At 42.7% G+C, this 27870-nt stretch overlaps 2 protein-coding genes across 2 annotated transcripts in view; one reads left to right on the forward strand and one right to left on the reverse strand.

Annotated features, from left to right (window-relative positions):
* The window catches only part of CDH23 (cadherin related 23), a 402434-nt gene that overhangs the window by 322334 nt on the left and 52230 nt on the right, over positions 1-27870 (forward strand). The gene's annotated exons all lie outside the window — the stretch shown is intronic.
* Positions 301-27167, reverse strand: VSIR (V-set immunoregulatory receptor). The gene is made up of 7 exons (XM_082222257.1): positions 26928-27167; positions 19382-19801; positions 17989-18045; positions 12543-12650; positions 4472-4499; positions 3061-3248; positions 301-2376 (listed from the first exon to the last, which is right to left on the reverse strand). The coding sequence occupies exons 1-7, from the start codon at positions 27001-27003 to the stop codon at positions 2339-2341; spliced, it is 915 nt and encodes a 304-aa protein (XP_082078383.1). The 5' UTR covers positions 27004-27167; the 3' UTR covers positions 301-2338.

Here is a 27870-nt window from a genome sequence, read left to right on the forward strand (position 1 = left end):
TAAATATCAGTGAGTGGGGGGGGGTCACAGTGCATTGGAGAGGCACATGTTTTGCAGGCAGAGGGGCCCCAGCGTCAGCCAGATAAAAGGGTCAGGGGCAGGTAATGAGGAAAGCCCTGCTTGAGACCGACTTGCCAGTCAGAATAAGTAATGACAGACCAGTGGTCTGGTTCAGTATAAGGCAGCTTCATGTGATCAGCGGTGAGTGTTGGAAGTCTGGTCTATGGATTCTGTTGGAGTTCTTGATGAATATTACTTTCCCACGTCCTTTTTCTCCCCATGGCAAAAGAGAAACGCAACCACAATAAACCTTTTATTTTCTCATCAGAACATTTTTTTAAAAAAAAACACAAATATAAAAAACATTCAGAGGTACTATCAGAGCAGCTGGTGTATTCACGTAGGATAAGCCGTTCCCAGACCTTTACACAAGCAGTTACCTTTACACACACACACACACACACACACACACACACACACATTTATACCGCTTCCTACTAGACAGGAGCAAGCAGGATGAATTTAAAAGAGTAAGGTCTTTGCTCATGTCATTAATAAGCCTGCTTTCTCTTTTCTTCACTCTCTGTTCTTAATTCATATGTATTTAAAATGTTGGAGGATCTGTACAGTCAAACTCCTTGTGTTCTCTCATCTATGGCAAGCAATGAATATCTTTCTTCTTAAAGCGCCTTAACTTTCTTCTTAATCCGTCCTAACTTCCAACTTTCCAGAATAACTTACTTACTGAACGTGGGGCGGGAATCATAGAATTGTGGAGTTGGAAGGGAGCATGAGAGTCCATTTAGTTTAACCCCCTGCAATGCAGGAATCTTTTGCCCAACGTGAGACTCAAACCCCAACCCTGAGATTAAGAGTCGCATGCATGTATCTCTTAGCATCATTTAGAAATTATTGGAATGGTTTTTATTCCTATAAATGTATTTAAAATAATTACAACCTACATATTTCGTATATTACTTTTTTTTTTTTAATGTGAGGTCTCTCTTGGAAATGGAAGCATTAGTTCCTCTCTGCAAACCCACATGCCTTGGAAGGGCTTAATCTGCTAATGAATATGATATGATCAGTCAAAGAGCCTGAGATGCCTTGCCTTGCAGTTTCCACTGTTTGCAATGGATGTGCTAAATAGACTATGAAACCAGATTAACGGGAGCTGGTTAAAACATGCTTCTGAGCTAAGGCATTTGGAATATAGCCTCATGTCTTTGAGAGATAACCACTGCAGTTTTGATAGAAACTGGATTAGACCAAAACATTAATTTTCAGATCTGTTTTTAAAAGTCACAACAGTCAGGTCCTAAGTGTGTTGCGAAATCCACATCCTGGGCAAATTTCTAAAATAGGTCTCAATTGTTTTGTGACAACAACAGACTAGATTTGACATTAGATCTAATTTTTGATAGTTTGGCATGCTTGTGCTCCGCTGACTATTTGCTACACCACCCTGATTAGTTCATAGTTGTGCATGTACCATGCCGCAAGCAGTAAAAAGAAAATCAAAAGACTGATTCATAGAATTCGGAGAGAAGGTTCAGAGCCAAATTTGCTAAAAAAAAATTACGATGTTTTAAGAAGGAAAAATTAGTTGAGACTGCAGCCAGGTACTGTGAGATTTTCATGTGTAATTTTTTTTAAAGCCAGGATACAAGTAAATTCTGTTGCAAAGCACCGCTTTTAAAATTATATGTATACACAATACAATTCATATAAAGAAAGACCTAGAACGCCTAAGATGGTTTTTTTCTGACAGAAAGCTTTGAATTTTTTTGTTTTTTTAATCTAGTCCATATTTCCATGGAGGAAAGTGTTAAAATCTCGGTTCAGTTTTTAAGGCAAATGGTGGTAATACTCATAATTCCTCCCCATGGCCTGTTCCTGTTAGAATTAAGAAATCTTCTTGATCTCTTCTCCAGTCTTGTACATGGTCCTGGTGTATTAAAACCATACACCTGTTTTAAAATATGTGGCACTTGTTCGTAAAATCATCAACGTTGTGAAAAGAAAAAGCCATCAGAATCCTAGAAGGTTTCAGTACCTCAGCCTCTTCCAGAACTTATTTTCTGCCCTGATATACTGTATTTAAGGAACAGAGTAGTAAGTGAAAGTTAGGAGAAGCACCAAGTGCCTCAGAGACCACCATTTTTCTTCCCCTTAGAAACAGTCTTCAAAAAGCTTTTTTTCCTTCCTATCCACTGCCCCTTCTCGTTTGTTTGTTTGTTTGTTTGTTTGTTTGTTTGTTTGTTTAATGCAGCAGGCAAACCCTTGTCCAAATTGAGGCCAAAGATTCCATGAAAGACATTCTTCCTGGAAAACTTTATTATGCATTTGTCGTGTTTGGTGAGTCAGGAACAGGCTCTGAAAAACAAACAGCGATGATTAGTTCCCTTTTTTCCACTTCCCCCCTGTATATTCATGCCTGCAAACTTATTTATATGTAGTTAAATGTCTGCTGCCCCTTGTAAAGATTTCTGAGCTGGTTACTTCTCACCTCCCTCCCAAAAGCAAAGAAAAAAGGAGAATGCGGTGAGTGAGAATGCAGGTTGCTTCCCACTCTATGCTAGCATTCATAGCATATAAAAGCCTTTTTCTGGAGCCATAGCAGGCAGCATTTGTATCTAGAAGCCACAGTACCACCCCAATCAAGAGGTTAGGAAACATCTCAGGTTCTCCAGAGTCCTCCCTCCCTGCCAACGCTAGGGGGATTGAGTCTGGATTCAGACCAGAGTTCCAGCTGCTGGCTTTCCATAAGTGAAACAAAACTGATAAGAGACACTCCTGGGGGAGCCAAAGGGTGCTGTTCATCTCGTGATTTCCTCCCTTATCTGATCTCAAGGTGTTTGAGAACGTGTAGCGTTGCAGCAAACAGCACTCCCCATCCCCTTGATCTTGGACGTGTAGTCAAATGTATGGCCATGGGCAACTTCTGAAAAGGAAATTATTCCACCAGCATTTGGCACACACACACACACACACACACACATACATACTGCTAGCTAAGGAACTGACGAGAGAGGGAGGGAGAGAGAAATGAATAATTACCCAGTGTTGGGAAGAAACAGTCCCCCGGGACTGGAGGGGAGAGGGGAGTATTCGGCTCCGAGAGAAGATGTCGACCTGACTCTGATAGTTGGCGGCTAGCCATGTAGCTTAATTGCGGCCTGGCTTTGGGCTCCGAATTAATGGTAGGAACGTCATCAAAGACAGGATTCTCAATGCCATGGGTGTTGCTGAAAGGAAAAGCACAGGTTCAAGACACTAACCAGACCAGAATCAAGTCTCATTCTCATTCTCCTCTTACTTAGATGGAAAACAAATTCTGTTTAGATTGCTGCTACTTGTGTCTTTATTATATCTAGGAGAGAAGAACTGGTGTGTAGTAAGATGTGTTCGGTAGTTCCTGAATGACTATTTCAGTGGTTACTAAGAACTGAGTCAGCTACAAACCAATTAGAGAGTCTATTTTTTGCTCAAAATATTCCTTTTAAAAAGCCAAGTTTCCAGCACTGTAAAAATATTCATTTCTTAAAGGCAAAGTAACTATTTGTGGTCTCAGTAGTGACACCAAAATTAATTTCCATCTTTCAGTGTCTTGTTCATCCAGGTAGTTTTGGTTCAAGCAAAACCTGCAGAGCAGGACACGTAACACATTTAATGCTGTCAGACAATCCATTTTAGAACTATGAAGGGGTCATATTTTGATTAATGTAAGCAACAGAAGAACCCGTTGACTGGTAAAGCTAGATCTATCACCATGTTAGATCGTCCTCTGGCTAGGTGGGCTTCTTACCAGTTAGCTCTCTTTCAGAACAAAAAAATCAAGTATGTAAAAGTTTATATTCTACTGGGAATGTTGTGTTATTTGGCTTAGAGGATGAGGTTCAGAAAGCCTGGATCAGGCAGGTATGTACATAAATCCGTAATGTGCAACTAAGTTTAGCAGTGTGCAAGCCTGGGACAGAGTACATGGAATCTATATAACGCTAGTTCCAAGAGTACTGATCCAACTGCCTTAACTTTTAAAGTCCTAAATGTCCTAGCTCAGGGTATCTCAAGGAACTATTCTATCCATATGACATGTCTTCACCTCCACTGCACTGGCATCTTATATCAACTTAAGAAACTCTACTTCAGATACCAACATTGAGGAGGTGCATTTGGCACCTATTAGGAAGAGAGCCTTTTCCTCAGGGGCTGTCTTCTCTGTTGAATTCCTTTTCTACCAAGGCTTCTTGCTAAGACACAAAGACTTCAGACTTTTCTGAAGAAGTCTTTTTGGGATTGCCATTTGATCATGTTAGGCTGCTGCGTTACTGTGGTTTCATTAATTGCTTTATCCTATTTGTTGCTAAACCGCAACTTCTTGATGCTTCAACCTCTCTTGATTTATTGTGTGCCCTAAGCCAAATTCCAAAGTAAAAATATAGCAATACAGTAAAACAGAATTTCTCACCTCTCCATTCTGACAAGTTCGTGAGCACCTGCAAAAAAGGAATGCAGTGTTGTTACTGTGACATTTCCCTAGGCAGTCCTATTTCACATTTTAAAAAAATTCAGGTGATAGAATTTTAGTTATAGAAGAAACCCAAAGTTAATTTTGTCCATCCCTCTTGAGCTGAGTGTATGGTCTTTTCTATTCAAGAGATCTATCCTACGGATGAGGAGGCCATGGTGCATATAAGGATATGCATTTCCTATTCCTCTTTAGTGACTGTTTGCTTTGCTTTTCCTAAGCAACAAATTCCTTTCTCTTTTGTTGTGACGCTTATTGGCTTGGTGATTTGGACTGGGGAAGTGGAAACTATTAATCCACATGGCACTCAGATACCAGATATAAGCAGTTTAGCAGTGGCCGGGAATGGTATTCTGTCCATTATTTCATCCTCTTTCTTTCTAGTGAAAACATTTTTATGAATAAGCAAAAGTTAAATCCTAACAAAATGTACTGCATATAATACAGGGGTCTTGGTCCCACAGTTCCTCCTGCGCTCCTTTACTTGAGCTGCTACATAAAAGAGAAACTTTACAGTTACCATTCAAGTCTGATTCATGAATTGTTCCTGGATTTTCAGTTTCAAGTGTTGAAGCTCTCATATTTAGTAACCAAAAACCTCAAGGGTTTTAAATATATATATATTTGCATGTGTTTGTGCAGGAACATATATTTATGCATATTATCCTAATTTTATTTCAACCACATTTTTTTTTCCAGAAGGGAAATATTTCTAGCATATGAACACCTGGAATGGGAGATTCTTTGCTTAATAGGCCATCAGCTGAGGGTGTGGGTGTGTGTGTTTTTTAGATGTTGTTCAAATAAGCACAGAATTAAAACAAGCTTGTTTGCTGCGATAAAGGGTGCTTTGTGATGTTACAAGTAAGCATTATGCGTTCCAGCGGGCACAGAAGTAGACCATGTATAAACAGGGACAGAGGTGGTTTTAGGGTGGTGTGGCTGGTGTAGCAGTACTGGGCGCCAGCACCCAGTGGCATAGCATAGGAGGAGCAGAGGGGCAGTGGCCCTGAGTGCAAAATTCTGAGGGCGCAACCAAGTGCCCCCATCACTTGAGGCCTCGTGGCTAAGCTCATGCTGCCTTCCAAAGCTGTGGGGAGGCAAGCCACAACTCCTTGCCAGGCCTTCAGGGCTGGGACACATGCCTCCACCCCAGCTGTCCAGTCCACCAGGGGGGCACACAACACTTCCCCTGCCCCGGGCACCAAAAACCCACACTATGCCACTGGCAGTATCACAGGGGTGCTACAACACTGATGTAAACTGAGCGAGAAATGGGGGGAGGGCATCAAATTGTAGCATCACACAGAGCACCACTGAAATTTGAGAGCCCAAAGTCTACCCAAAGCCCAAAGTCCACTGATGGGGATGGGGTAATTTGTTTTCTGATTTGCCTAGCAAATACTTTCCGGAAGGAATAGCAAACATGCAATAGGGAAGGGGGGAGTCAAGTACAGTGGTGCCTCGCAAGACGAAAAGAATCCGTTCTGTGATTCTCTTTGTCTAGCGTTTTTTTTGTCTTGCGAAGCAAGCCCATTGACGGATTAGAGGATTAGCACTATTAGCGCTATTAGCGGCTATTAGCGGCTTATCAGCTTATCGGATCAGCTGATAAGCGGCTTAGCAGCTTAGAAAAAAGGGGGGAACCCGCAGGAACTCACAAGACATTTTCGTCTTGCGAAGCAAGCCCATAGGAGATTCGTTTTGCGAAGCACCTCCAAAACGGAAAACTCTTTCGTCTAGCGAGTTTTCCGTCTTGCGAGGCACCATTGTAAACTCTTAACACAACCGTGTTACATCTGCATTGGCAGAAATAGTTGCTAACTTGCCTTCACCAAGCAGAGGGATTTGGGGGGAAATACGTATTAGAGCTAATAATCAGGAATGTGTTGCAATTTGTCACTCTAATAAAAGGCACATGACTTCACAGGGAGCTTGATTCTGAATACCTTTTCCCTGAAACAGCACCAATGAAGGCTTTAAAATAAATTACCGAGAAGTTTGGTAATGTTATTACTCGTATTACAAAAATATTCAGTATACTAAATGTTTAAAAAAGGAACTAGCTTGCTTTACTTTTCTAAATGTTGAAAGCATTACCAACTTTTCTGATTTAAAAGCGTGACCAGTCCTACGCCTGTTTTACACAGGTGAGTTCAATACAGCTTACTTCCAAGTAAGTGTGCAGTATATTCTGACCATGTTGCAATTGCTAACCGCTGGTAGCACAGGAAATCCAGAGCACACCTTAAACTCTGTGTATTGGACAGGGTTGTCACGTATCGACTCAGAGACAGGCTTTCCCTTTAAAGCTATAAAACAACAAGAGGGACAATGCACCTAGAGCCACTTTGCCCCCTTTCCATCTCTGCCTGTAGTTGGACCAAAGAAACTAACATCCTGCTTTTGCTGCAGTGGGTGGATTGAGACGCATTGGCAAAAGGGGCTTGTGGGACAGGTGGGAGCGGAGTTCTGGAACCACATATTTTATCATTCTGTAAGGACAAACAAATAAACATATAGCTGTGTGTTCTCCTAGACAGAGAGATTTTTCTCTTTCTGGATGTAGGGAGTTTCTTCTCTGGTAGGGTAGCATGATTTGGTGCAAGCGGTTAATGTATTTGCCATAAATACAGTGACAGAACTTTGTGAAGCAGCCCATCAGGGTGGATTTAAAGTAATTTAAATCAGCGATTTACGTAATGAGGAGGCATCGGAGAGGAAAACACTAATTTAAATGGATCTTTCCACTGGCATTCCCTCGTGCGTTTTCTAAACTAGAGGTTGGGAACCTCCACCCCACAGTCCTTAATAGGCCCACCAGGCCTGCCTGTTAGACCAAGCCATGTCCACCTGCCGTACAGGTGTGGGGGCAGGTAAAGCTGCAGCTGCACCAAAAGGCTGTTTGCAGTCCCTGTGCAGCTGATCATTGAGGCTTGCAGAGTATGTGCCTTTGCCTATGTGGTTTGATTTCAAACCACCCCCTGCGAAAATGGTTCACTCGATATTATTGTGACGTCAGGTGGTTGATTCCTGAGACACTTAGGACCAGAAGCCATTGCAGTTTGTGAAATTACCGTTAAGTATGAGTATCGAATAACCTGTGCACTGGTCATCATTGTCTCTCTTTCTTTTGAGTGTAATGCTCTTTTTCTGATTCACTCTGCTTTGGCCCTGGTGCACTCACCCTCACAAAAACAATGTCACAAACAACTAGAATGACTAATAGGGTGAAGCAATATTTGTTAAGTTGTTGAGTAAACTGGAAAGATTTATTTTCATGAGAAGACCGTTAAATGCCTCTGTTTAGTAGTTGGAGTGCACATATTCGTATGAGAGAAATTGCCATATTCGTTCTTCAATTATATCTAAAAGCCTTTTTTAACTTGAAGTCACTGTATTGGTTTAGATATTTAACTGTAGGACTGATGTGTTTATATTCAGATTATTTAATATTAAACAATTTACTCTTTCAGAGAACCTTAGTATTCACAATTCTTCAAAAAGAATTTTTTAAAAAATACATTTTAAAAATCGGGGTCTTTCTGCAATTTATTTTGAGACTAGAAATTGTTTGGCATAATTAAACGGGATCGTATCCAACTTGCATATGTTGCTGACATTCATTTTTCTATTTGACAAAATTTGCTTCTCTCCTTCTCCCTCTGTTTGTACTTTTTAGTATTTCCTGCTAGCATTTTCTTCATTCTTCTACACATTTTTTTGTACAGCAACTGAAACACTAGTCCTTTGCTGAGTCTAAAAGCAGCTGTTTTTATAAGAAGAGTAACTTCCTCCTTATTTGCTACTTATAGTAACTAGATTCATTGTGTAACTGAAATGGAAGACAGTATTTTCTTTGTAGAGCTCCCAGAAACCAAGCCCTAATATTAAAGAGAGATCAGATTGAACCGTCTTATTTTCTTTTCCTTTCCTTTCCGAGGGTGGAGGAATCCATTAGTTGATTACCTTCAACTAGGCCTATTTGATGCGCATCAGTGTAGTGGATTGAAGATTATTAAGGAGACAGGGGGAGACTAGGCCATGTCAGCTGACTCAGTCATCGCACAGCAGCTAGATTGGGCAGAGCCTGCAAGACAGTCCTCTAGAGACTGCTTAGTCAACCTGCACAAGACGGACCTAAACTGTTCAGGAAAATCACCTTTCTTCTTTGGTTCCTGAATATAGCTCTTGACTTAACAATGGACATTTGATTGAAATCTGCTTCATTCTAGTCAAGGAAGAGAAGAATCAGAATGAAAGTGGAATAGAAGCTCTCTTAGACTAGCCAGGTTAGCTCTCTCTGAGACCTCTGGCTCCTAGGCGGTAGCAAGATCGGAGAACTCTTAGTGTGGGAATCACCCTCCAAGCAATACAGAAGGAGTGTCATTGAGTATGTTTTGCCTGCTACAAGTGTGTCGTGGTAATTCAGTGGAATTGAAGAAGTTCCCCGTTTCGCCTCCTCCCATCCCCTCAAAAGTACAATATCTGTTGGAAGGCAACCACTGTGTTCTGATGTACTTCGCAACTTCTGCAATGTAAGAGTTCTGAACCTCAGAATGTGAGGCAATCCGCTGTGTTTGAATTCTTACACCCAAGAAACATTTGCTGGAACTTTGCACAATGAAAGCAGCTAGGGTAGTATTAAAATGGAGCTGGGGGGGATATATCCAGTGCTCTTTTTTTTTTCTTTTAAAAATGTTTAGGGGTAATCTCATTTTGAATCACCATTTTATAGTTCAAATTGGGGAAAATAAATACAGTAAATGGACAAAAGTACAAAGATTCACAAAATGTTTAGGGGTATGTGGACCCCTGCATACCACCCCCCCCTCCAGAAAAGCACTGGATATATCTCACTTCAGTGCCTAAAATGAGGTTTGAAAAGATGAGGGAAATAAAAAAAAATCCAATGAACTGTACATTAGTTAGTCTAATTAGCTCCAGATTTTAGTGCTTTCATTCCTCTACTTCTTACAGTTACGCTGTAGAAGGAACCAAGCAGCTGCTGAAATTTAACCACACTGTTCATACTGAATGAAACTGTGATATTTATATGAAATGGAAGAATGTTGTTCCACAGTTTAAAGAACACACGTCTTTTTCACACCTCAAGCTAATGTATTTCCAAGCATTAGCCCTACTGGCTGTGCATTCCAATGTGAATGTCCTGAAATCAAGGCAAAGCAATCCATCCCAATGGGGATTTGACCCAGGGTAGACAGATTTAAGTTACAAGCCTCTCTAAGCCTTATATGTAAAAAATGCCCTGAACTTTGGAAGAATTCAGACGAGCCAAATTCTGCAGTGATCATAAATTGTTTGTCAGTATATGAGTGTGCATCTATTTACACTTAAGAAAGGCGAAGGCTTATCCTGTTATAATTTCGCACTTTAAAAAAAAATTCCCTTAGGGAGTGAAACAGAAATGTTTGGTGTGTTCTAGCTAATTTTACTGCATCATTAGTTTATGTAAGTAACAGAAGCAACTGGCATTACGAAAAGGAAGAGAGGCTCATTTTTCTTTTGTAGTGAGACATCGCCCTTTGGCTTAGAACAGTGCTAAGGAAGAAGTCACTCCCGGTTCTCTAGTTGCCTGTGTGCAGGCACAGTTGCTCCATGCAACTCAGAAAGAAGAAAACACGCAGCAGCATCCTGGCCCAATATGAACGCAGTATTACAGAAATGATGCAATTTCTAAGTAGGGACAGAGCACTGTGCCACACCCCAGTACAATTTAGCAAGCAGTGCTTCGTTAACCAACCCTGCCCTTTCGTTCCGCCAATTCCTCCCAGCCATCTATTTTCCGAGAAATGTGTATAAACAGGAGTCCGAGGAGAGAGGCTGCTATGCCTGGAACATGAAAGCAGCTGACAGGCTGCTAAATAGAGAGCTGGAATGTTGGCTTTTGATCAGAAAGACTCCTAATACGCAGAACTGGGGCAGAATAGACGTCACACAAATATTTGTTTTATTTAAACTAATTCAGCAACGGAAACACTGTAAGATATTGGGGGGGGGGTGGCTTCCCTTACACTTGACTCAGAGGCTGTAATTACTGCTGAATGCTGTGGCAGGAGTAAGAACCTATCAGTATATAAGCGCTCTTCTCGGAGCCTTGCACTGGCTGTCAATCTGTTACTGGGCCAAGTTCATGGCCTAGTTTATATTGGCATAAAAAGCCTTCACTAGCTTGGGACCAGTTGCCTTGCAAGATCACCATACCTGCTTCATCTGTGGTGCTGGCACAGTTACAGATGCCACATAATACTTGTTCAGTCTTTTAGTGCTGTGGTACCCACACTTTGGAACTCCCTGACTATTGATGTCAGGCAGTTGTAGGGTTGCCATATGCCCGGAATTTCCTGGACATACCTGGAATATTGCAGTCGGAAGCACTGTCTTGGCAGAAATCAGGAAAATGTCTGGGAAAATCTGGGTGCATGGAAACCCATGTCAGCAATGCTGTTTTTGCTGATTTTCCTAAAAAAAATAGCTCAAATACATCAATTTTGTGTGTGATTTTGCTTAAAAAAAAAAGCTCAGCAACATTTGTGTCCAGATTTTCACCTTTTGAAATATGGCGACCCTAGGCAGGTGCCTTTGCTGTACTCTTTTCAGAGCCTGCTAAAAACATTTTCATTCAGACAAGCCTATCCAGACATGCAAAAGCCCAAGTGTGTTTTAATCTGGTCTTAAGTTTATTGCGGGTTTTAATGATTTCTGAATGTTTAAAATACTCAATTAACCGCTTTTACGGACAATTTTATAGCTTTATTCTTTTTGCAAACCACTTTGAGGTTTTACCGCAATCAACTGATATATAAATGTTGTGAAATAAATAAAATGTATGTAGCAGCTTTCTGCTCATTGCTTCTTGTGGGCAATAGGAAGTGGTGTAAGTCAGAAAAAAGGCCAGAAATGGCTTATGGAAATGTTTTTGCTTTTGTATTCAAAGCAATCAGTGCTGTGCCACGCCACACAACTTCACTTCCGCTTAGGATTTCCAAGTTCAAATCCAGAGCTCATGAATATATTTTAAACAGCTCTCCAGCAGCAAATGGGATGCAGAACATAACTTTGCTGCAAGCCCCTCAGCTGCCTTTCCCTTCTGCCTACTGTGAAGCAAAACAGGCCCTGCTCACTCCAGCATGTGAGAGGGAGGAGCCAATGAAAGGACTACTGCCATTGCCGTGAAATTTATCACCAATGCATAATACTTCAAAAGACACACACATGACCTCCCAGAAGCAATTCTGCTTTCACCGTAAATGGCTTGGTATCATTAATGCAATAGCACAAATAGTGTTAGTGCCACTGTATTCTGCTCTGGTCAGACCTCACCTGGAGTACTGTGTCCAGTTCTGGGCACCACAGTTCAAGAAGGACACTGACAAACTGGAACGTGTCCAGAGGAGGGCAACCAAAATGGTCAAAGGCCTGGAAACGATGCCTTATGAGGAACGGCTAAGGGAGCTGGGCATGTTTAGCCTGGAGAAGAGGAGGTTAAGGGGTGAAATGATAGCCATGTTCAAATATATAAAAGGATGTCACATAGAGGAGGGAGAAAGGTTGTTTTCTGCTGCTCCAGAGAAGCGGACACGGAGCAATGGATCCAAACTACAAGAAAGAAGATTCCACCTAAACATTAGGAAGAACTTCCTGACAGTAAGAGCTGTTCGACAGTGGAATTTGCTGCCAAGGAGTGTGGTGGAGTCTCCTACTTTGGAGGTCTTTAAGCAGAGGCTTGACAACCATATGTCAGGAGTGCTCTGATGGTGTTTCCTGCTTGGCAGGGGGTTGGACTCGATGGCCCTTGTGGTCTCTTCCAACTCTATGATTCTATGATTCTAAATATTTTCATATTAGCGCCCGTGCTCTTGAAAGGAGACAGAGGAGAAGAACCAGATACGTATGTGTGTCACTTTGCACCAAATACTAAGCCTGTTAAGGAGAAATGAATCAAGACAGGGCGGGGTGAGGAAGGGGAGGGAAACGTTTTGATACGTACGCCTGTTAGCGATTGCTTTTCTCTGCTTGTAAATGAGGAGCAGAATGAGGGGAAGGCACAGAATGCCCACAATGCAGGCCCCTGTTGCAAGTGCAGCTGCTGTGACATCTGAAAAAGAGCAAGGAAACAGAGAGAGTCACTTCATCAAGCAAGCAGAAAGATTATTATCATTGCTGGAGGCTGTTGGGTGTGAACTTGGTGGTTTAGATATGAGGCCAAAATGCCCTGAATAGAAAAGCAATTCCTTTATACAGTACTAAAGTGTTGTTGCCTTTGCCACAGTATAATAATATTCCTGTGTAACGAAGTGGATTTTCATTATTTCAGAAATGTGGTGCTCCATTAAAATTTAGTCGAATGTCCCTTAACAATTTTACAAGACTGTAATCATTATTCAGATGAAAAGAAATATCTCAAGCATTTGAGAAAGATAACAAATGTAGTTGTATATAAACCTAGGGCAATTATATTATTGCCTACTGGGTTCTTCGTATAGTTGCACTGCTTTCTGTCAGACTGAAATGTTATAGAGGTATGGTTACTCCTGACGTGGAGATGAAGTCAGGAAGAACTTTCTGATAGTAAGAGCTGTTTGACAGTGGAACAGTCTCCCTTGGGAGGTTTTTAAGCAGAGGGGTGGATGGCCTTGGGTCATGGATGCTTTAGTTGAGATTCCTGCGTTGCAGGGGATTGGAATGGATTACCGGGGGGGGGGGGGTTGTCCCTTCCAACTCTACAATTCTATGATTCTGTGAAGTGAGAGTATTATGTATTGAAGTTCTCACCCTGGCCACCAGGGGTATCATGTATATAGTTTTCACTCAGGTCCACGTCAGTTAATTTAGGCGGGAAACCCTGGGTGGTTGTTGTTACAATGTTGACAGACGGCTGCCTATAAAAGCAGGCTGGCTGAGCTGTTTGCTGTTCAGTTCAGTTCCAGTTTACTATAAAGAACCACTTGGAGAAATCTCTGTGTTGTCAATCCACTACTTAATAATGAGAGCTCAGTTTGTTGATGTTACACCTGTTATGCAGCTTAGAGGGCACTGGAGCCCAGAAAAAGATGGCAGTTCTAATCATTTGTGGTCCAAAATACATAAACACCACTGGTTATTGTTTAGCAAGAAACTTTCCTAGGTGTAAAGGGAACTAAACATTTTATTTTGATTAAAACGTAACAAATTTAAATATAAACTCACTATGTGATCCCAGCATACAAATGGGACTGCATATGTAAATAATAGGAAAATACTCATTTTATATAATTTTAAATAATGAATATTTCCCTATTAACGAAAATCCATCAGCTACATACAGATTATCCCCCAGATTACCAGATTACCCCCTTCTCGGTAGTGGCGCCTGCCTTGTGGAATGCCGTCCCATCAGGTGTCAAGGAAATAAACAACTACCTGACTTCTAGAAGACATCTGAAGGCAGCCCTGTTTAGGGAAGTTTTTAATGTTTGATGTTTTATCATGTTTTTAATATTCTATTGGGAGCCACCCAGAGTGGCTGGGGAAACCCAGCCAGATGGGCGGGGTATTAATAAAAAGAAAAAAAATATTATTATTATTATTACTATTATTACTATTTTATTATAGATGCCTACTTGTATTTATTTACTCAAATTGGCATGTTTGGGGAAATTTAAAAAAATTATGTATGATATTTTGAAGGGTATTTCAAATTTCTTCAAAAATGCTTGAACAAGATATTTTGTTCAGCCCCTTTTGCCAGTACAAAATGAAGGGGGGGGGAGACACTGCTGTAATTGCAAATACTGGACTTGATCCAAAGTCAATGCAAAGGCACTTGGTAGTTTCATCGCCCTTTGGGCTCAGATTCATGATAAGCTAATGGCATTTAATCGCATGCAAAGCTCTCTGCTTCATGTGCTAGACCACAACTTCCTAAAGCTTTATCAACTTACAACTTGACTTGGCAAGCTGTGTTTTAGTCCAGCAAATACTATTTACTCTGCATCTGTGCAGATTTAATCAAGGCAGTGAAACCCAAAGCCTGATAGGTAAATGCAAATTCCATGCCAGCAGCCTATTTTTATTTACAGATATTAAATAGTGTCTAGATTATAGACAGGACAGATCTGTCTCGAAACAGATATGACTAGTATGAGTTAGACTTGTTGAAACACAGCTGTCTGACTGAGAAAGAGAAAGGAGGAAAATGTTCTAAGCATTGCCGAATCGCAGTGAAAGAGCAGCTTTCATTCACACAGAGCTGCTTCCACAGCACCTATGACAAGTATATTCATCCAGTAATGAATCAGCCAAGTTAGTGAACAGTGAGAACCTGAAGCTCAGAGTTTGTCTGGTTTTTCTGCAACAATATGAAGTTCTACTCTCCGGTCCGTTTTAAAATTAAAGATACCACATATTTAGCGAACAAAATAAATAGCAAGATGCCAAAACTTCTAGGGAGAAGAAAAGTGTCAGAATTAGGTGGGCTGGAATAAGTTCAGTAATATGTGTAAGATGCAGAACAAGAGTCAAGACCTGTTTATTCAACTCCCATGAGGAAGGGTGGAAAACTTCCTTAGATTCACATCAGGCTGCAATTTGAAGGGTTGCATATTTTTCCACAAAAATGAGATCTCCTGCATGTGTAATACAGGAACATGTCAATGAGGGGATGTTTTCCTAGAGACTTTTTCCTGGAAAGGGAGGTGGTGGCAACTGAAACGTGCAACTTGACTCATTTGCTGCTTGAAAAACTTCCCTTGATTTTGTGATTGTATAAATTGGCCCTCAGTGCTGTTTGCTGGAACTGTAGGAAGTCAAGCTCTGTCTTTATGTATGTTGTCTAGAAATCTCCAGAGATTTAAAATTGCCTCTAGTCTGGTAATAAGCTATGTTTCCCAGCATGTGTGGGAAATGGACGCTTTGTTTTTGAAGATGTGGAATATAGTGTAGAACAAAGACGTTCTTAAAGCTCCCACCCTGAGCCATTAAGGACAAACTAAGAAAGCAGACGTGAGCTCCTGGCCTAAATTTGGCTAGGAGGTACAACTTTACTAGGACCTTCAGAGCTGCTTTAGGAACATGTCTGACAGCAGGTTGTTTTTGTTCCCTTTTTCAAAAAGTGTTTTGTTATCAGAAGTTCCACAGAAGTTCCACTAATCTCATGCAGTCTTGTCTTCAATGATGATATACGATCTGTAAACACCTGTGGCGCCATTACCACAGATATGTGAGCTCATATTTATAAATTTGTCATCAATATTGTGAAAACAAAAAGAAAGGATAGCTCAGTTGGTTAGAGTGCGATGCTGAGAATGCCAAGGTTGCAGGTTTGATCCCTGTATGGGACAACTGCATTTTCCTGCATTGCAGGGGGTTAGACTAGACGATCCTAAGGGCCCCCTCCAATTCAATGATTAAGAAAACACTGCAGTCTTACCGTAAGGCCAAGGTATGGCATTGCTAAATGAAAGCACTGTTTCTCCAAACAAAGCATATCCACATACAGCACAAATACTAAAATGTCCTTTCCGTTTATTTTTGTTTCCTTGAACTGCCCACTTATTTCATTGTCCAAGTCCCTGTTGTTTCCCAACTACACTGGGTTGTTTGGAGATCGTCACAAGGGATCAGCTTCTTTCTACAGAAGCTCAAATACCATACAGCTAATGATGACTGATGAGAACAAACTCTGCAGATCAGAACACAAAGGTTTTACTACCCGGGGACTTTTGATTCTAGTCCTTCGTGAGCAACTTGGAACAAATACTTCCTCCAAATTTTCTTTTGCAGACAAATTCAAGGTGTGGAGCAAATAGGTTAAGACAAATTAGAGAGAACCTGCCCTTCATGACATGCTACTGACTGATCTTTTTTTGCAAATGCCCTCTGTTATTCATACGCACTATTAATTGAACCCTGAACTTCTCCAGGTTAGTTCTTGCTCAGCTTTATGAAGACGTTACTCATTGGAAAGAGGGAATGAATGTAACCACGTACATCATATGAAATGATGTACTGTAGCAGGACTACAACATGGCAACTTTCTTCCACCTTGTGCTTGATGCTAGAGAGCCTTAGATGCCAATAATCGACATATATATTTGGCCTAAATCATCAGGAAGAGCTGCCAGCAGTTGCCATTGCTTTGCATGCAGAAGGTCCCAGCTTCAATCCCTGATATTTCTAGGTGGGACATTTCCAAGCAGTGCAGGGAGTTGGACCAAATGACCCTTGGGGTCCCTTCCAACTCTGCGATTCTATGATTCTGTGACTGAGGAAATTGAAATTGAAATACTTTATTGTCACTTGTACAACTTGTATACAGTGTGATTACACGAGCACCCCCACTCAGCTCTCTTAGTTTTAATTCCCCTCGTTTACTGACGCACACCCACCAAACCCGAAAGTCAGTTGCCCTGGTGTTATCTTTTCATTCAGCAGCCTAACAGCCCACGGGTAGAAGCTGTTCTTTACCCTGTTGGTGCGACTAATCACGCTTCTATATTTTCATCCTGAGGGCAGGAGATCAAGAAAGTGCCTGCCAAGGTGTGAATCATCCCTGAGAATTTTCCTTACTCTCCTGAGGCAACGTTCTTTCGCTATTTCATCCAGCGGATTCACGGGACAGCCCATAATATCTTGTGCTGTATTCACCACCCTCTGTAGGCACTTCCTATCAGTTGATGTCAATGATTCAGTGATTGCAGTATGAAAGGACACCTTCTACAAATCCTGCTGGAAACCCTAGAAATCAACCGGGAGCAGTGTAAACAGTCCTGAGCTAGATGGGCCAATGGCTGACTCTGTATCTGCCAGCTTCCTATGCAGCAGTTCCACTAAAATATAAACCAGAGTTACAACCAGCTCTTCCTGGGGAAAGAGAGGCTGTCCCGTCAAAAGCAAGGTGCAACTAGGATTTGCAACCCTCTGTTGCTGTAATAGATGTATGCCTCCCACCAAGCCCCTGTGCTGCATTTTGAAGTGAGAGAGCAAATATTTAACATATATAGAACACCAATAATGCCTTAGGCACTGCCTTCGAGGGCTTACAGTCTGCAATAAATATGTATGGGGCAAGGAAATGTTAGGTTGGGGCAGGCAAATAAACTGGGCAGGGTTGGGGAGAGTTAGGGAAAAGTTAGTGAAGGTTTGTTCAGAAAAGGTGCTGCTAAAGATATGAATCTTGAGATGAGCAGGAAACCACCGGATTAATAGTGCACAGGAAGCTACTTCACATGCATGCAAGCAATAAATCAGATGAGGCCTAAAGAATGGAGGAGATAATGGCTAATATGGGTGATTAGACAAGGTGGTCAAGTCTGAGCCTGTAAGGCAGTGCAGGGAGACAGGTAATGAGATAATAAATAAATAAATAACCACCAAATAAAGAAACAGAAACAGAATATGTAATCTGCACTCATTTAAAGAGAACGATTTGTCTTGAATTGCAAAGGTAGTCTTACTTTCACTCTCCATGCTGGCAGCAGAATGAAGCGTGCAGTTTGGGAAAGTAGCGTTTGCTGTAAAATAAAAGAAATAGTTGTTAGTTTCTTGGAAAGTCAGTTCTTGCGCGGTCTTTTGAAAAAGGGACGAACATAATGTGCTGGTTTGGGTGAGAATGAACATAGCGCCCTGGTTCACTTTCACCTCCTCCCCCCATGTGGCCACGAGGAGGAGTTAGGAAGCTTTCCCTTCCGATAAACGTCCAATCAGAGTTAATGAAACTGGTTTGTTTTCACAAGTTAAGATGAACCACAGTTTGAGGTTCAGATGACATGCTTTGCTAAACCGATTAATCTAAAGCAAAATATTAAAAAGGCTTTTGATATTCCCCTCACAGCTATGCTGGAGGAGAGGAAAGAGAAGAGAGCATGAGGCTAGGGGAGGCTAGGCTCATTCTCGTAACATTAAACCGAGTTAGCATTATGTCTGAATATCCAGTTGCTACAGAACGGAGAAATCCCAAAGTCTTGGGAGACTTCCTAAATTTTTATTGGTTTAAAATGATTATATATGATTCTCTTATTATAACTTCAAAGCATGCATAAGGTTGCAACCCAATTCTTAAAAATACAGGAAGAAATTCGGGAGGGAACTTTTAAAATTCACTTTGTGCTCTGTTTTTAAGCATGCTGCTACTAGGGTGATGTTTTCATCTTCCTGAGAATAATCTTTTTAGCCTATCAGGAATCATGGGTTAGGATGATGTCATACTATGTAGCCAATCAGTTAGTTGTGTGACAGCATCACTAAGCCAGTTAAGGCAGTGTGGTCAAAGTTTCTTGAATCAACATTGCACTCACTCTGAATGGGCAAGCCTATAAATGGAGCAACATCTGAAAAACCATCAGATAATGAAATTTTCATCACTGTCAGATTGTGTGTGTGTTGTGTGTGTGTGTGTGTGTGTGTGTGTGTGTGTGTGTGTGAAGTGTCCCTAGTTTGGTTCACTTCTAAGGTTTCTCTTTTTATTACCCCCCGCAATGGTAGTCTACAGTTTTTGATTGTTAGGATGGCATTCGACTAAGCTTTCCACATAATGCAAAATTGAAATTATTGAACATAACTAAGCACTTTAGGCTTGAGGGAAGGGATGTAGCTTCGTGATAAGAGTATCTTCTTTGCATGCAAAAGGTCCCAGGTTCGAATCCCCAGCATCTCCAGATTAGGGCTCCCTGGAGAGCTGCTGCCATTCGGTGTAGACAACAGTGAACCAGATGGGCCAGTGATGTGACTCAGTAGAATGCAGTTAGGACCATCCATGCCAATAGGTTTGTATGTGTGATTCTAGGAGAATATGAAACAGGCGAAAATATGGCTTTAGCTATATCTGCTTTGTGTACAAAGTTCACCTGCCTTTTTGTATCCGAAGTTCCATGAAACCATGAGCCTGCTGCTTGGCACGTGCTTTGTTGTGCTCCTTTTCAGCCTCTACCACGTAGCAACAGTAGTTCCCACTGTCCTTGAGAGTAAGGTTTGCCATGGTGACATAAAACGTCCCGTGGTGATCCGAGGAGAATTCCAAACCATGGTGGCTCACACGCTGCCCACTGTGCTTCTCTGATTCATGATGCAGCTCCTTTGCTGAGACATTGCGGACGTGTTTTTTCTGGGAGCAGCTCTGGTCTCCCTGGTTGCTGAAGTACCAAAATTTGTAAATGGAATCATGATGGGATGCCAGAGACCCACTGAGCTTGCAAGTCAAGGTGACCTTCTGACCCTCAGGGCAGATATAGAGCGCGTAAGGAGTGGTGATTTTAAAGGTTGTTGACTGTGCTGCAGGAAGAAAGCAGAATGTTAGAGAAGCATGTGAGAGATTCAACTTAGTATGTCAAGTACAGAGAGGCATTATTCTTTCCATTACACGAGAGAAAATGTGACTCACAAAGTTGCACTGAGTGCAACATTCTGGTAAATGAAGCAGGGGCTTCTGGTGCAAATGAAACTGTACGTTTATTAAAGTAAAAATAAATGATCACAGAATATTTTTATTGGTGGTCACCTTTATGTGCAACAGCACCAACAGACCTTTTCATTCAGAAGCCTATAACCTGATATATTTCTGATGCCACAAACTGCTGTAAAGTTCACAGTTACATTTCACTGAAATCATTTAAACATGAGCCAAGAAGAAGAGGAGGAGGAGGAGCTATGAGCCAGAGTGTTTTGTAGAGACTGGACCATTTCTACTTGAAGACATTCAGAGCGTGAGTGTCTTAAGACATGCTTGCTGATATTTGTGTCTACCTTCACCCACATTCCTAAATAGAGCCACTTTCCTTTTTAAAAAAGGAACAGCTGTAGTTCTTGGCCTCACCTCACCCCTCAAGGCCAAATTGCTAAAAACTCATTTAGTTTTAGAAACAGTTAAGGCTCAGAGTTCTTAAAGTAAAAAAACAAAAAAATTCATCTGGAGGGATCACCGCAGACAAATGTTTGCTATTGAGTAGTTCACAGAACCTTGATAAACTGCGGCTCTTAATGTGGAATTGATTTGGATTGTTTAGAAGGGTTGTCAGTTCCTGCAGGGATATAAAACAGCTGCATATTTCCATGTTAATTCATTTAAGTGTATGCATATTTAGGATTGCCTGTTGACTCATATTTTTGCCATCTGAGAGGCGGTGGGTGGATAAACAGCCATGGATCAGTTCAGTACTTGGGACAGCCAGCATAAAAGCTGCATTCAGGTCAGCTGCAATATTTGGATACATCTATCACCCCTAAGTGGTATATTGGTGTAATTTGCCTTAGAAATAGTTCAATGCAGCATGCGTACAGCAAGGCTATCCATTTAGCACAGGGGTGAGGCTTGGGGAGGCCGGATCTGACCCTCCAGGCCTGTCTGTCTGAAACCCCCTCAAACACACCCATTTTCCTCAGGCCACACCCATAGCTATCCCTATTTGACACTTTCCTTAAGTGCTTTTGCCTGACTGGAATCTGAACTTTGATAATGTCTCTAGCTTGCTTCGATGGAGAAGAGAATAACAGGTGTTTGTTCTTGAAGTTGTTGGCATCCGTGTGTCTCAAGAGGCTACTGTAACAAACATAAAATTTGCATCTATTGTTCTTCCCACTTTTGCCTCTCGCCTTGCCCGCCAGGAGAATGTGGCCGCAAAAAGGCAGTTGTGGTTGTTGGCTCTGAAAAAGCTTCCCTGCCCCGATTTAATGTGTTCCATCCCTTTTGTAACCACCAACTTTTTAAAAACTGCAGTATCCTTTTGTTTTGTTGTTAATCTATGTGGTTAAGTAACTTCTGGCTTTTAAAAATCTGAAGAGTCTGCTGGTATTAACAACAAAATATGTTTTCAATTAACTGCAGCAACATCCTGTTTTGGGTTTTTATGGCTAGCGCTTTAAGGTGTGTGCAGGTTGTTGTCAAGTTTCATATCTTGCCTCTCCCAGAGGCAGAGTAATTCTGCAGTTCACCAAGCACTTCCTGCTGCAGGAGAAAGACCTGCAGCACTAAGTCATTGAAGAGGGTTGGGGGGGAAATGGCATGAAGAGGCAAGCCTCTTCTTGCAGCCCCCCTGTCACCCCATGCTGGGTTTTTGTCTACAGTGGTACCTCGGGTTAAGAACTTAATTCGTCCTGGAGGTCCATTCTTAACCTGAAACTGTTCTTAGCCTGAGGTACCACTTTAGGTAATGGAGCCTCCCGCTACCGCCGCTCGATTTCTGTTCTCATCCTGAGGTAAAGTTCTTAACCTGAGGTACTACTTCCGGGTTAGCCGGGTCTGTAACCTGAAGCGTCTGTAACCCAAGGTACCACTGTACTTCCTTCAAATCTTCCCAACACTGTAGAAGACTATTGGATAAATTTGAGGTAGCACAACAAAAAGGCACAAGACTAAATGGATTCCGCTCCCCCTTCAGCAATATGATTGGATCCCTGGGTACTTTATATTGAAATTTACAGTTGGAGAAGGTTGGGAGCAGTGCTGTTTTTCTAGAAAAAGAGGTGCCAGAGCTCACCACGAACTTCTCCCTTGTTCTCTTCAAATGGCAATGGTGCCCACCTGAGAGGTGCTGGAGCTGAGCCTCTGTGAGCTCCAGGTGGGGGAAAAGACCCTGGCCGGGACAGATGAATTTCCTTAATTTGCAGAAAGCTCTAAAAAATTTTTCACTATTACAGATCTTGTACACTTAAAAAGAAGCTTAAAATGCAATTTAATTTTTTAGGCTAATTTGAGGAGCAGTGAGTGATTGAGGAGAGAGGGTGAGGAACCCACTCCCGTGATATCTTCTGTCAAACTTCACCCACTGGCATGGACAGCAAGCAATGGAATAGTAATGAATATGCTGACTTTAAAAAGGGAGTGTGTGAACTTGATGATTAATTCATTGAACAATTAACCATAAATGAGGGTACAAAGGTCTTAGGTGAAACCATGCCTCCCTCCCACCACTTCTGACTTAATTGCATTTAAATTCGCCGAATAATGCAACACAGATGATGCTAATATTCCATGGATCTTTGGGACACAGTATGATTTCACTTCCTTGACTTAGGCTTAATTAAACGTAAATGTCAGAATATTTAAATGGCAGTGAGCAAGGCAAATGTCAAAATGCCTGTGTGACTATCAACCAAATATCTTACAACGAACACTTAACCTTTTTTTTTGGTGTTGTCTAAATACAGCAACATTGTGTGGCACTGCATGATATGGTAGTGGTATCTCAGTTCAGGGTGACAGAAGAGGGTGGTGGGGAAGAAACCCATGCATATAAGTTGATAACACTGTATAGCAGTGGGGGGGGGATATTTGCACAGCTTATTGGAAGCTCCTTTGCAGCCACAATTATTACTTCCCCTGTAACAGACGTCAGTAAACTAATGGCATCAGTTTTCACTTAGATGACACAGAAGACATAGTTTAAAATTTGGGGAGGGGGGAGGAATTGGGGAAAACATTGTGTGTAGTTTAGCATAAGTCCACTTTCCCCCCAAAATGGTTCATCTTCCTACGGCACCTGTCTCATAAACAAGAAAACACCTGCTTTCTTAAAGGATATTCTTGTTCCTCCTCCACCACCTGCAGTCAGTCAGCATTCTATGCCACTGAGCATACACAGACTTCGCTGAACTGTTCTTGGGAGTTTTTTGCCCACCTAAGTTGTTCCCCTTAAATATATGTTATATTTCTGCAAACCTTGGAACTCCCCCAGGCATGCCGATATCTTCCTCCCGGGTGTGGATGTGCTTCAAGTTCAGCACTTGGAAAACGACTTTGCCATTAGAAGAAGAAGAGTAGAAGAGTTTGGATTTGATATCCCGCTTTATCACTACCCGAAGGAGTCTCAAAGCAGCTAACATTCTCCTTTCCCTTCCTCCCCCCCCCAACAAACACTCTGTGAGGTGAATGGGGCTGACAGACTTCACAGAAGTGTGACTGGCCCAAGGTCACCCATCAGCTGCATGTGGAGGAGCGGAGACGCGAACCCGGTTCCCCAGATTACGAATCTACCGCTCTTAACCACTACACCACACTGGCTCTCTATCATTAATATATAGAATGAATGCTGCAGCTTCCTCTCTGTGTTCCAGGAAGATGCTGAGAATTCTCTGTTGGAATTTTCTGATATCTCTTAGAGAGCTCCGGCTCCCTGTCCAGAGCTATTGTTTGCACACCCTCTAGGGAGAGGGAATAAATGCGGAACCCATTGCGCAACTCTTAATGAAGTAGTTCCTTATGCTACACAGCGTAAACATGCCCTCGGTGAAGGGGCTTTTTTCCCTTTCCATGGACCATGATAAGGAAGTCGCACAAGGGCGTCCTTCCTGTATTTCAGCCAGCACTTTTAAGTGTCAGGATGCAAGGCGTGTCACTTCTAATGAAGAAGTCTTTCTTGCTAGGAAATAGAAAAGGCAGCAAACCGAATACAAAATCAGTTTAATGGGATTCCTGAAGCTGAGACTCTAATACTTTGGCCACCTCATGAGAAGAGAAGACTCCCTGGAAAAGACCCTGGTGTAGGGAAAGATGGAGGGCACAAGGAGAAGGGGACAACAGAGGATGAGATGGTTGGACAGTGTTCTCAAAGCTACCAGCATGAGTTTGACCAAACTGCGGGAGGCAGTGGAGGACAGGAGTGCCTGGCGTGCTCTGGTCCATGGGGTCATGAAGAGTCGGACACGACTAAACGACTAAACAACAACAACAAGATTCAGAATGCTTTCCACTGCTTTTCACATTTGGGATTTGAAGGTATAGAGCTTCTCCAACTTTCTAGATAAGGGAGCTTATTCCATGAGTGGCTCAACAAGACTACCCAGTGGCAAACAAAAAGGAAGTATTTAGTACATGATTCTCTATGTACTAAGCGTATTGGCAAGGCAGCTATGGCAGTGGCTCACCTGTCTAAAAGGGTGTGGGAGAATGTGATGCTAACAACCAATACCAAGATGAAGGTCTACCAGGCTTGCGTGTTTTATGGGAATAAGTCATGGGTAACCTACAACCACCAGGTGCCAAAAAGGAGTCAATAGGCAGAGAGTTCCCAAGTGTAAGTAGTATTATGTGTTACCTGGAACAGTTGCCCATTCTGGAGATCAAAACAGTCAAGTGGGCACATATGGATCAAGACAACCAACCCCACAGGTAAACTGGTCCCTAGATGTTAAAGGCTTTGTATATAAGTAGTAACAGTTTGAACTTGGCCCGGTACTTGAACTGTTGTGGCATTTTTACTGCCAAGGAGGGAAAGGTGGTTATGGTATTTTCTGCCTCAGATGCCACAATAACTCAACTGGTCTTATGCAAAAAAAATGAGAGGCACAAATACAAGATGGGTGACACCTGGCTTGAGAGCAGTACATGTGAAAAGGATCTAGGAGTCTTGGTTGACCACAAACTTGACATGAGCCAACAGTGTGACGCGGCAGCTAAAAAAGCCAATGCAATTCTGGGCTGCATGAATAGGAGTATAGCATCTAGATCAAGGGAAGTGATAGTGCCACTGTATTCTGCTCTGGTCAGACCTCACCTGGAGTACTGTGTCCAGTTCTGGGCACCACAGTTCAAGAAGGACACTGACAAACTGGAACGTGTCCAGAGGAGGGCAACCAAAATGGTCAAAGGCCTGGAAACGATGCCTTATGAGGAACGGCTAAGGGAGCTGGGCATGTTTAGCCTGGAGAAGAGGAGGTTAAGGGGTGATATGATAGCCATGTTCAAATATATAAAAGGATGTCATATAGAGGAGGGAGAAAGGTTGTTTTCTGCTGCTCCAGAGAAGCGGACACGGAGCAATGGATCCAAACTACAAGAAAGAAGATTCTACCTAAACATTAGGAAGAACTTCCTGACAGTAAGAGCTGTTCGACAGTGGAATTTGCTGCCAAGGAGTGTGGTGGAGTCTCCTACTTTGGAGGTCTTTAAGCAGAGGCCTGACAACCATATGTCAGGAGTGCTCTGATGGTGTTTCCTGCTAGGCAGGGGGTTGGACTCGATGGCCCTTGTGGTCTCTTCCAACTCTATGATTCTATGGTCTTAAGCACCGGGGAAGCGTTTGATGCTCTCACCTTAGGAAAAATATTGATCTGACACTGTTAAGTAGTTTTCTCATCCTTCTTACACAGTTCTCATCATCATGCTCTTTCTCAACCTCTTGGGAAATTTGACAATCAGATACATAATTGCTTGGGGGGGAGCAGCTTTTTTCTTTGCATTTTAAACAAATATTCAGAGCTATATAATGTTATTTGTTATCTGTCGGTTAGATGCCTTTAACTCAAAGTTCCTTCAGCCTCATAAAAACTCTTGAGAAGCAGAATATTAATATTTACATTTATACATGCAGAACTGAAAGACAGTTATTTGCTCAACACCACCAAGTGAATTCACAGCTAAGCAAAGATGTAACCTTGCACAGATGCAAGCCCATTGCTGTCTGTCAGACTGTGCTAGCTAACTTGCTGACTATTTCAACAGCTTGTGCAAAGGAGAGGAGCAATTGTAAACCGAAATAATCTTGTTATTCCCTTGCTGTTCCTCTCCCTTAAAACATGATTTGCAAGGCATCAATGACTTTAATATTTTTTCAGTGATCTCAGCTGAGCCCCCGTTACCAGGAAAAACACGATCCTGTTTCCACCGTGTTCAGCAAAAAGCCCTTTAGGCATCACGTATGACATAGCGGCCTTGCAGTAAAGTTACCTGAGGGATATAAAAAAACCCCAGCTGAAGGCCTGAAAGTTGGTCTGTAGCCAACTCTGGACTTCAAACCCCATACATGCAAATATGTACACAGCTGGGTTTTTTTTTACTGGGCAGCTCTAGAGCCAGAAAGGCACAGCCAAGCAGGTAAGGATACAGGTGTGTGGGTGTTCCAAAGGCTTCCAACTCATACAAGCGGATTGGCACAGGCATCCCTGTGGGCCACCAAGATGCTCTTTTTGGAACATCCCTCACCTGTTGACAAACTTCATTCACCACCAGCCTGGGAACAACTGCACCCTGCAAATACTTCAGAGTCACCAGCCCTGCTTTTAGCCCACTCAGCCTGCGTTTGGGGATGGATGGAGGTGGGATAAGCCAACGATGCCCACCCACTCACCTGCCCTGGCTGGAAGAAGCACAGCGAGGAAGGGGGGGGCAAGGAAAGGGGAGGAAGGTTGCTTCAACGAGGTATTGAAACTCCATTTGGTTTCCTCCCACCCCACCCCTCCTGCCCCCCAACCCAACCCATATTAGCAGCAACCTTCCTCGCTGCTTTTTAAAGCGCCTCTCTCCAGCCAGGTAGCCTCCAGGGAAGGGTGCAGAGCGGTGGGGGGGGGGGAAGGCTCCATCCCCGTCGGGAATCCTTGTCCCTCAGGCCAACCCAGTGGGAATGCAAATGCGCGGGTCTTGGTGCAGACCCAGCTGCGCCCTCCAAGGCTCCCCGCCTGCCCTTACCTCGAGGGAGAGCCAAGGCAAGCGTCAGCAAGAGCAGCGGCGGCGGGACTCGCCGCTTCCTTGCCTCCTGGTCCATGCCGCGCGAGGTGAAAGAATAGTACAGTAATAATAAATCCCTTTTCCGCTCGCCGCTCCCCTCTGGGTGGGTCTCTCTCCAGCGGCTGGCGCCCGGAGCTGGGCAGTCCCGAAGCAGAGCCGAGAGGGAGTTGCAAAACTCACAGGAAATTTCAGCAGCCCAGATGCGCAAACCCAGCGCGGGGGGGGGGGGGGAGCGGAGTGCGCGCGCTTTGGACCGGGCGGGCAGCGCGAACGGAGGGCGCCCCCTGGAGGCCGAGAGAGAAACCGGGTATGCCTCGCGCATGTGACACATCGATTTGACAGGTTGGCAGATTATCCCGTCTGTAGCGTGCAAACTTCGTCAGACCATCCTCCTGCCCCCGCCATTCATTTGTTTAACAGGATTTATATACCACTTAATTATCAAAGCCTCTAACCTTTTTTTTTCTTTCAGAAGAAAAGTAGGTTGCAAAGAGTTGTTTGATGCAGACGGGTTTTGCTCTTAGGGTACCAGAGAATTTGCAGTTGAGCACACTGCCTCTTGCTAGAATTGGGGCTGGTGGGGAAGCCTTAGGGCAGGGGGAGGGATTGACAGTTAACAATGTAGAAAGACGGTGTAGCTCAGAGGTAGAACACACCTGGACAGATGCTGCCTCAGTATTCAAGCCACCACCACTTCCAGTTATTGGCTCTTGGGCAGGAATGAAGTAGACCAGAAAGCCCCTGCCAGCCAGAGTAGGGAATATTGAGGCTAGATGGATTTGGTAAAAGGCGGTTTTGTATCAAACATTTGAAACCAATACTTGAAAAAATTGCCAGGTGCTTGTCAATCATCCCAGTGCTTTTTCTCTCGGCATCTGGTACTTTTGGAGCTGAAAGTAGATTT

The sequence above is a fragment of the Podarcis vaucheri genome (assembly GCF_965113315.1).
Source record: "Podarcis vaucheri genome assembly, chromosome: 5".
NCBI classification, from domain to species: Eukaryota; Metazoa; Chordata; class Lepidosauria; order Squamata; family Lacertidae; genus Podarcis; species Podarcis vaucheri.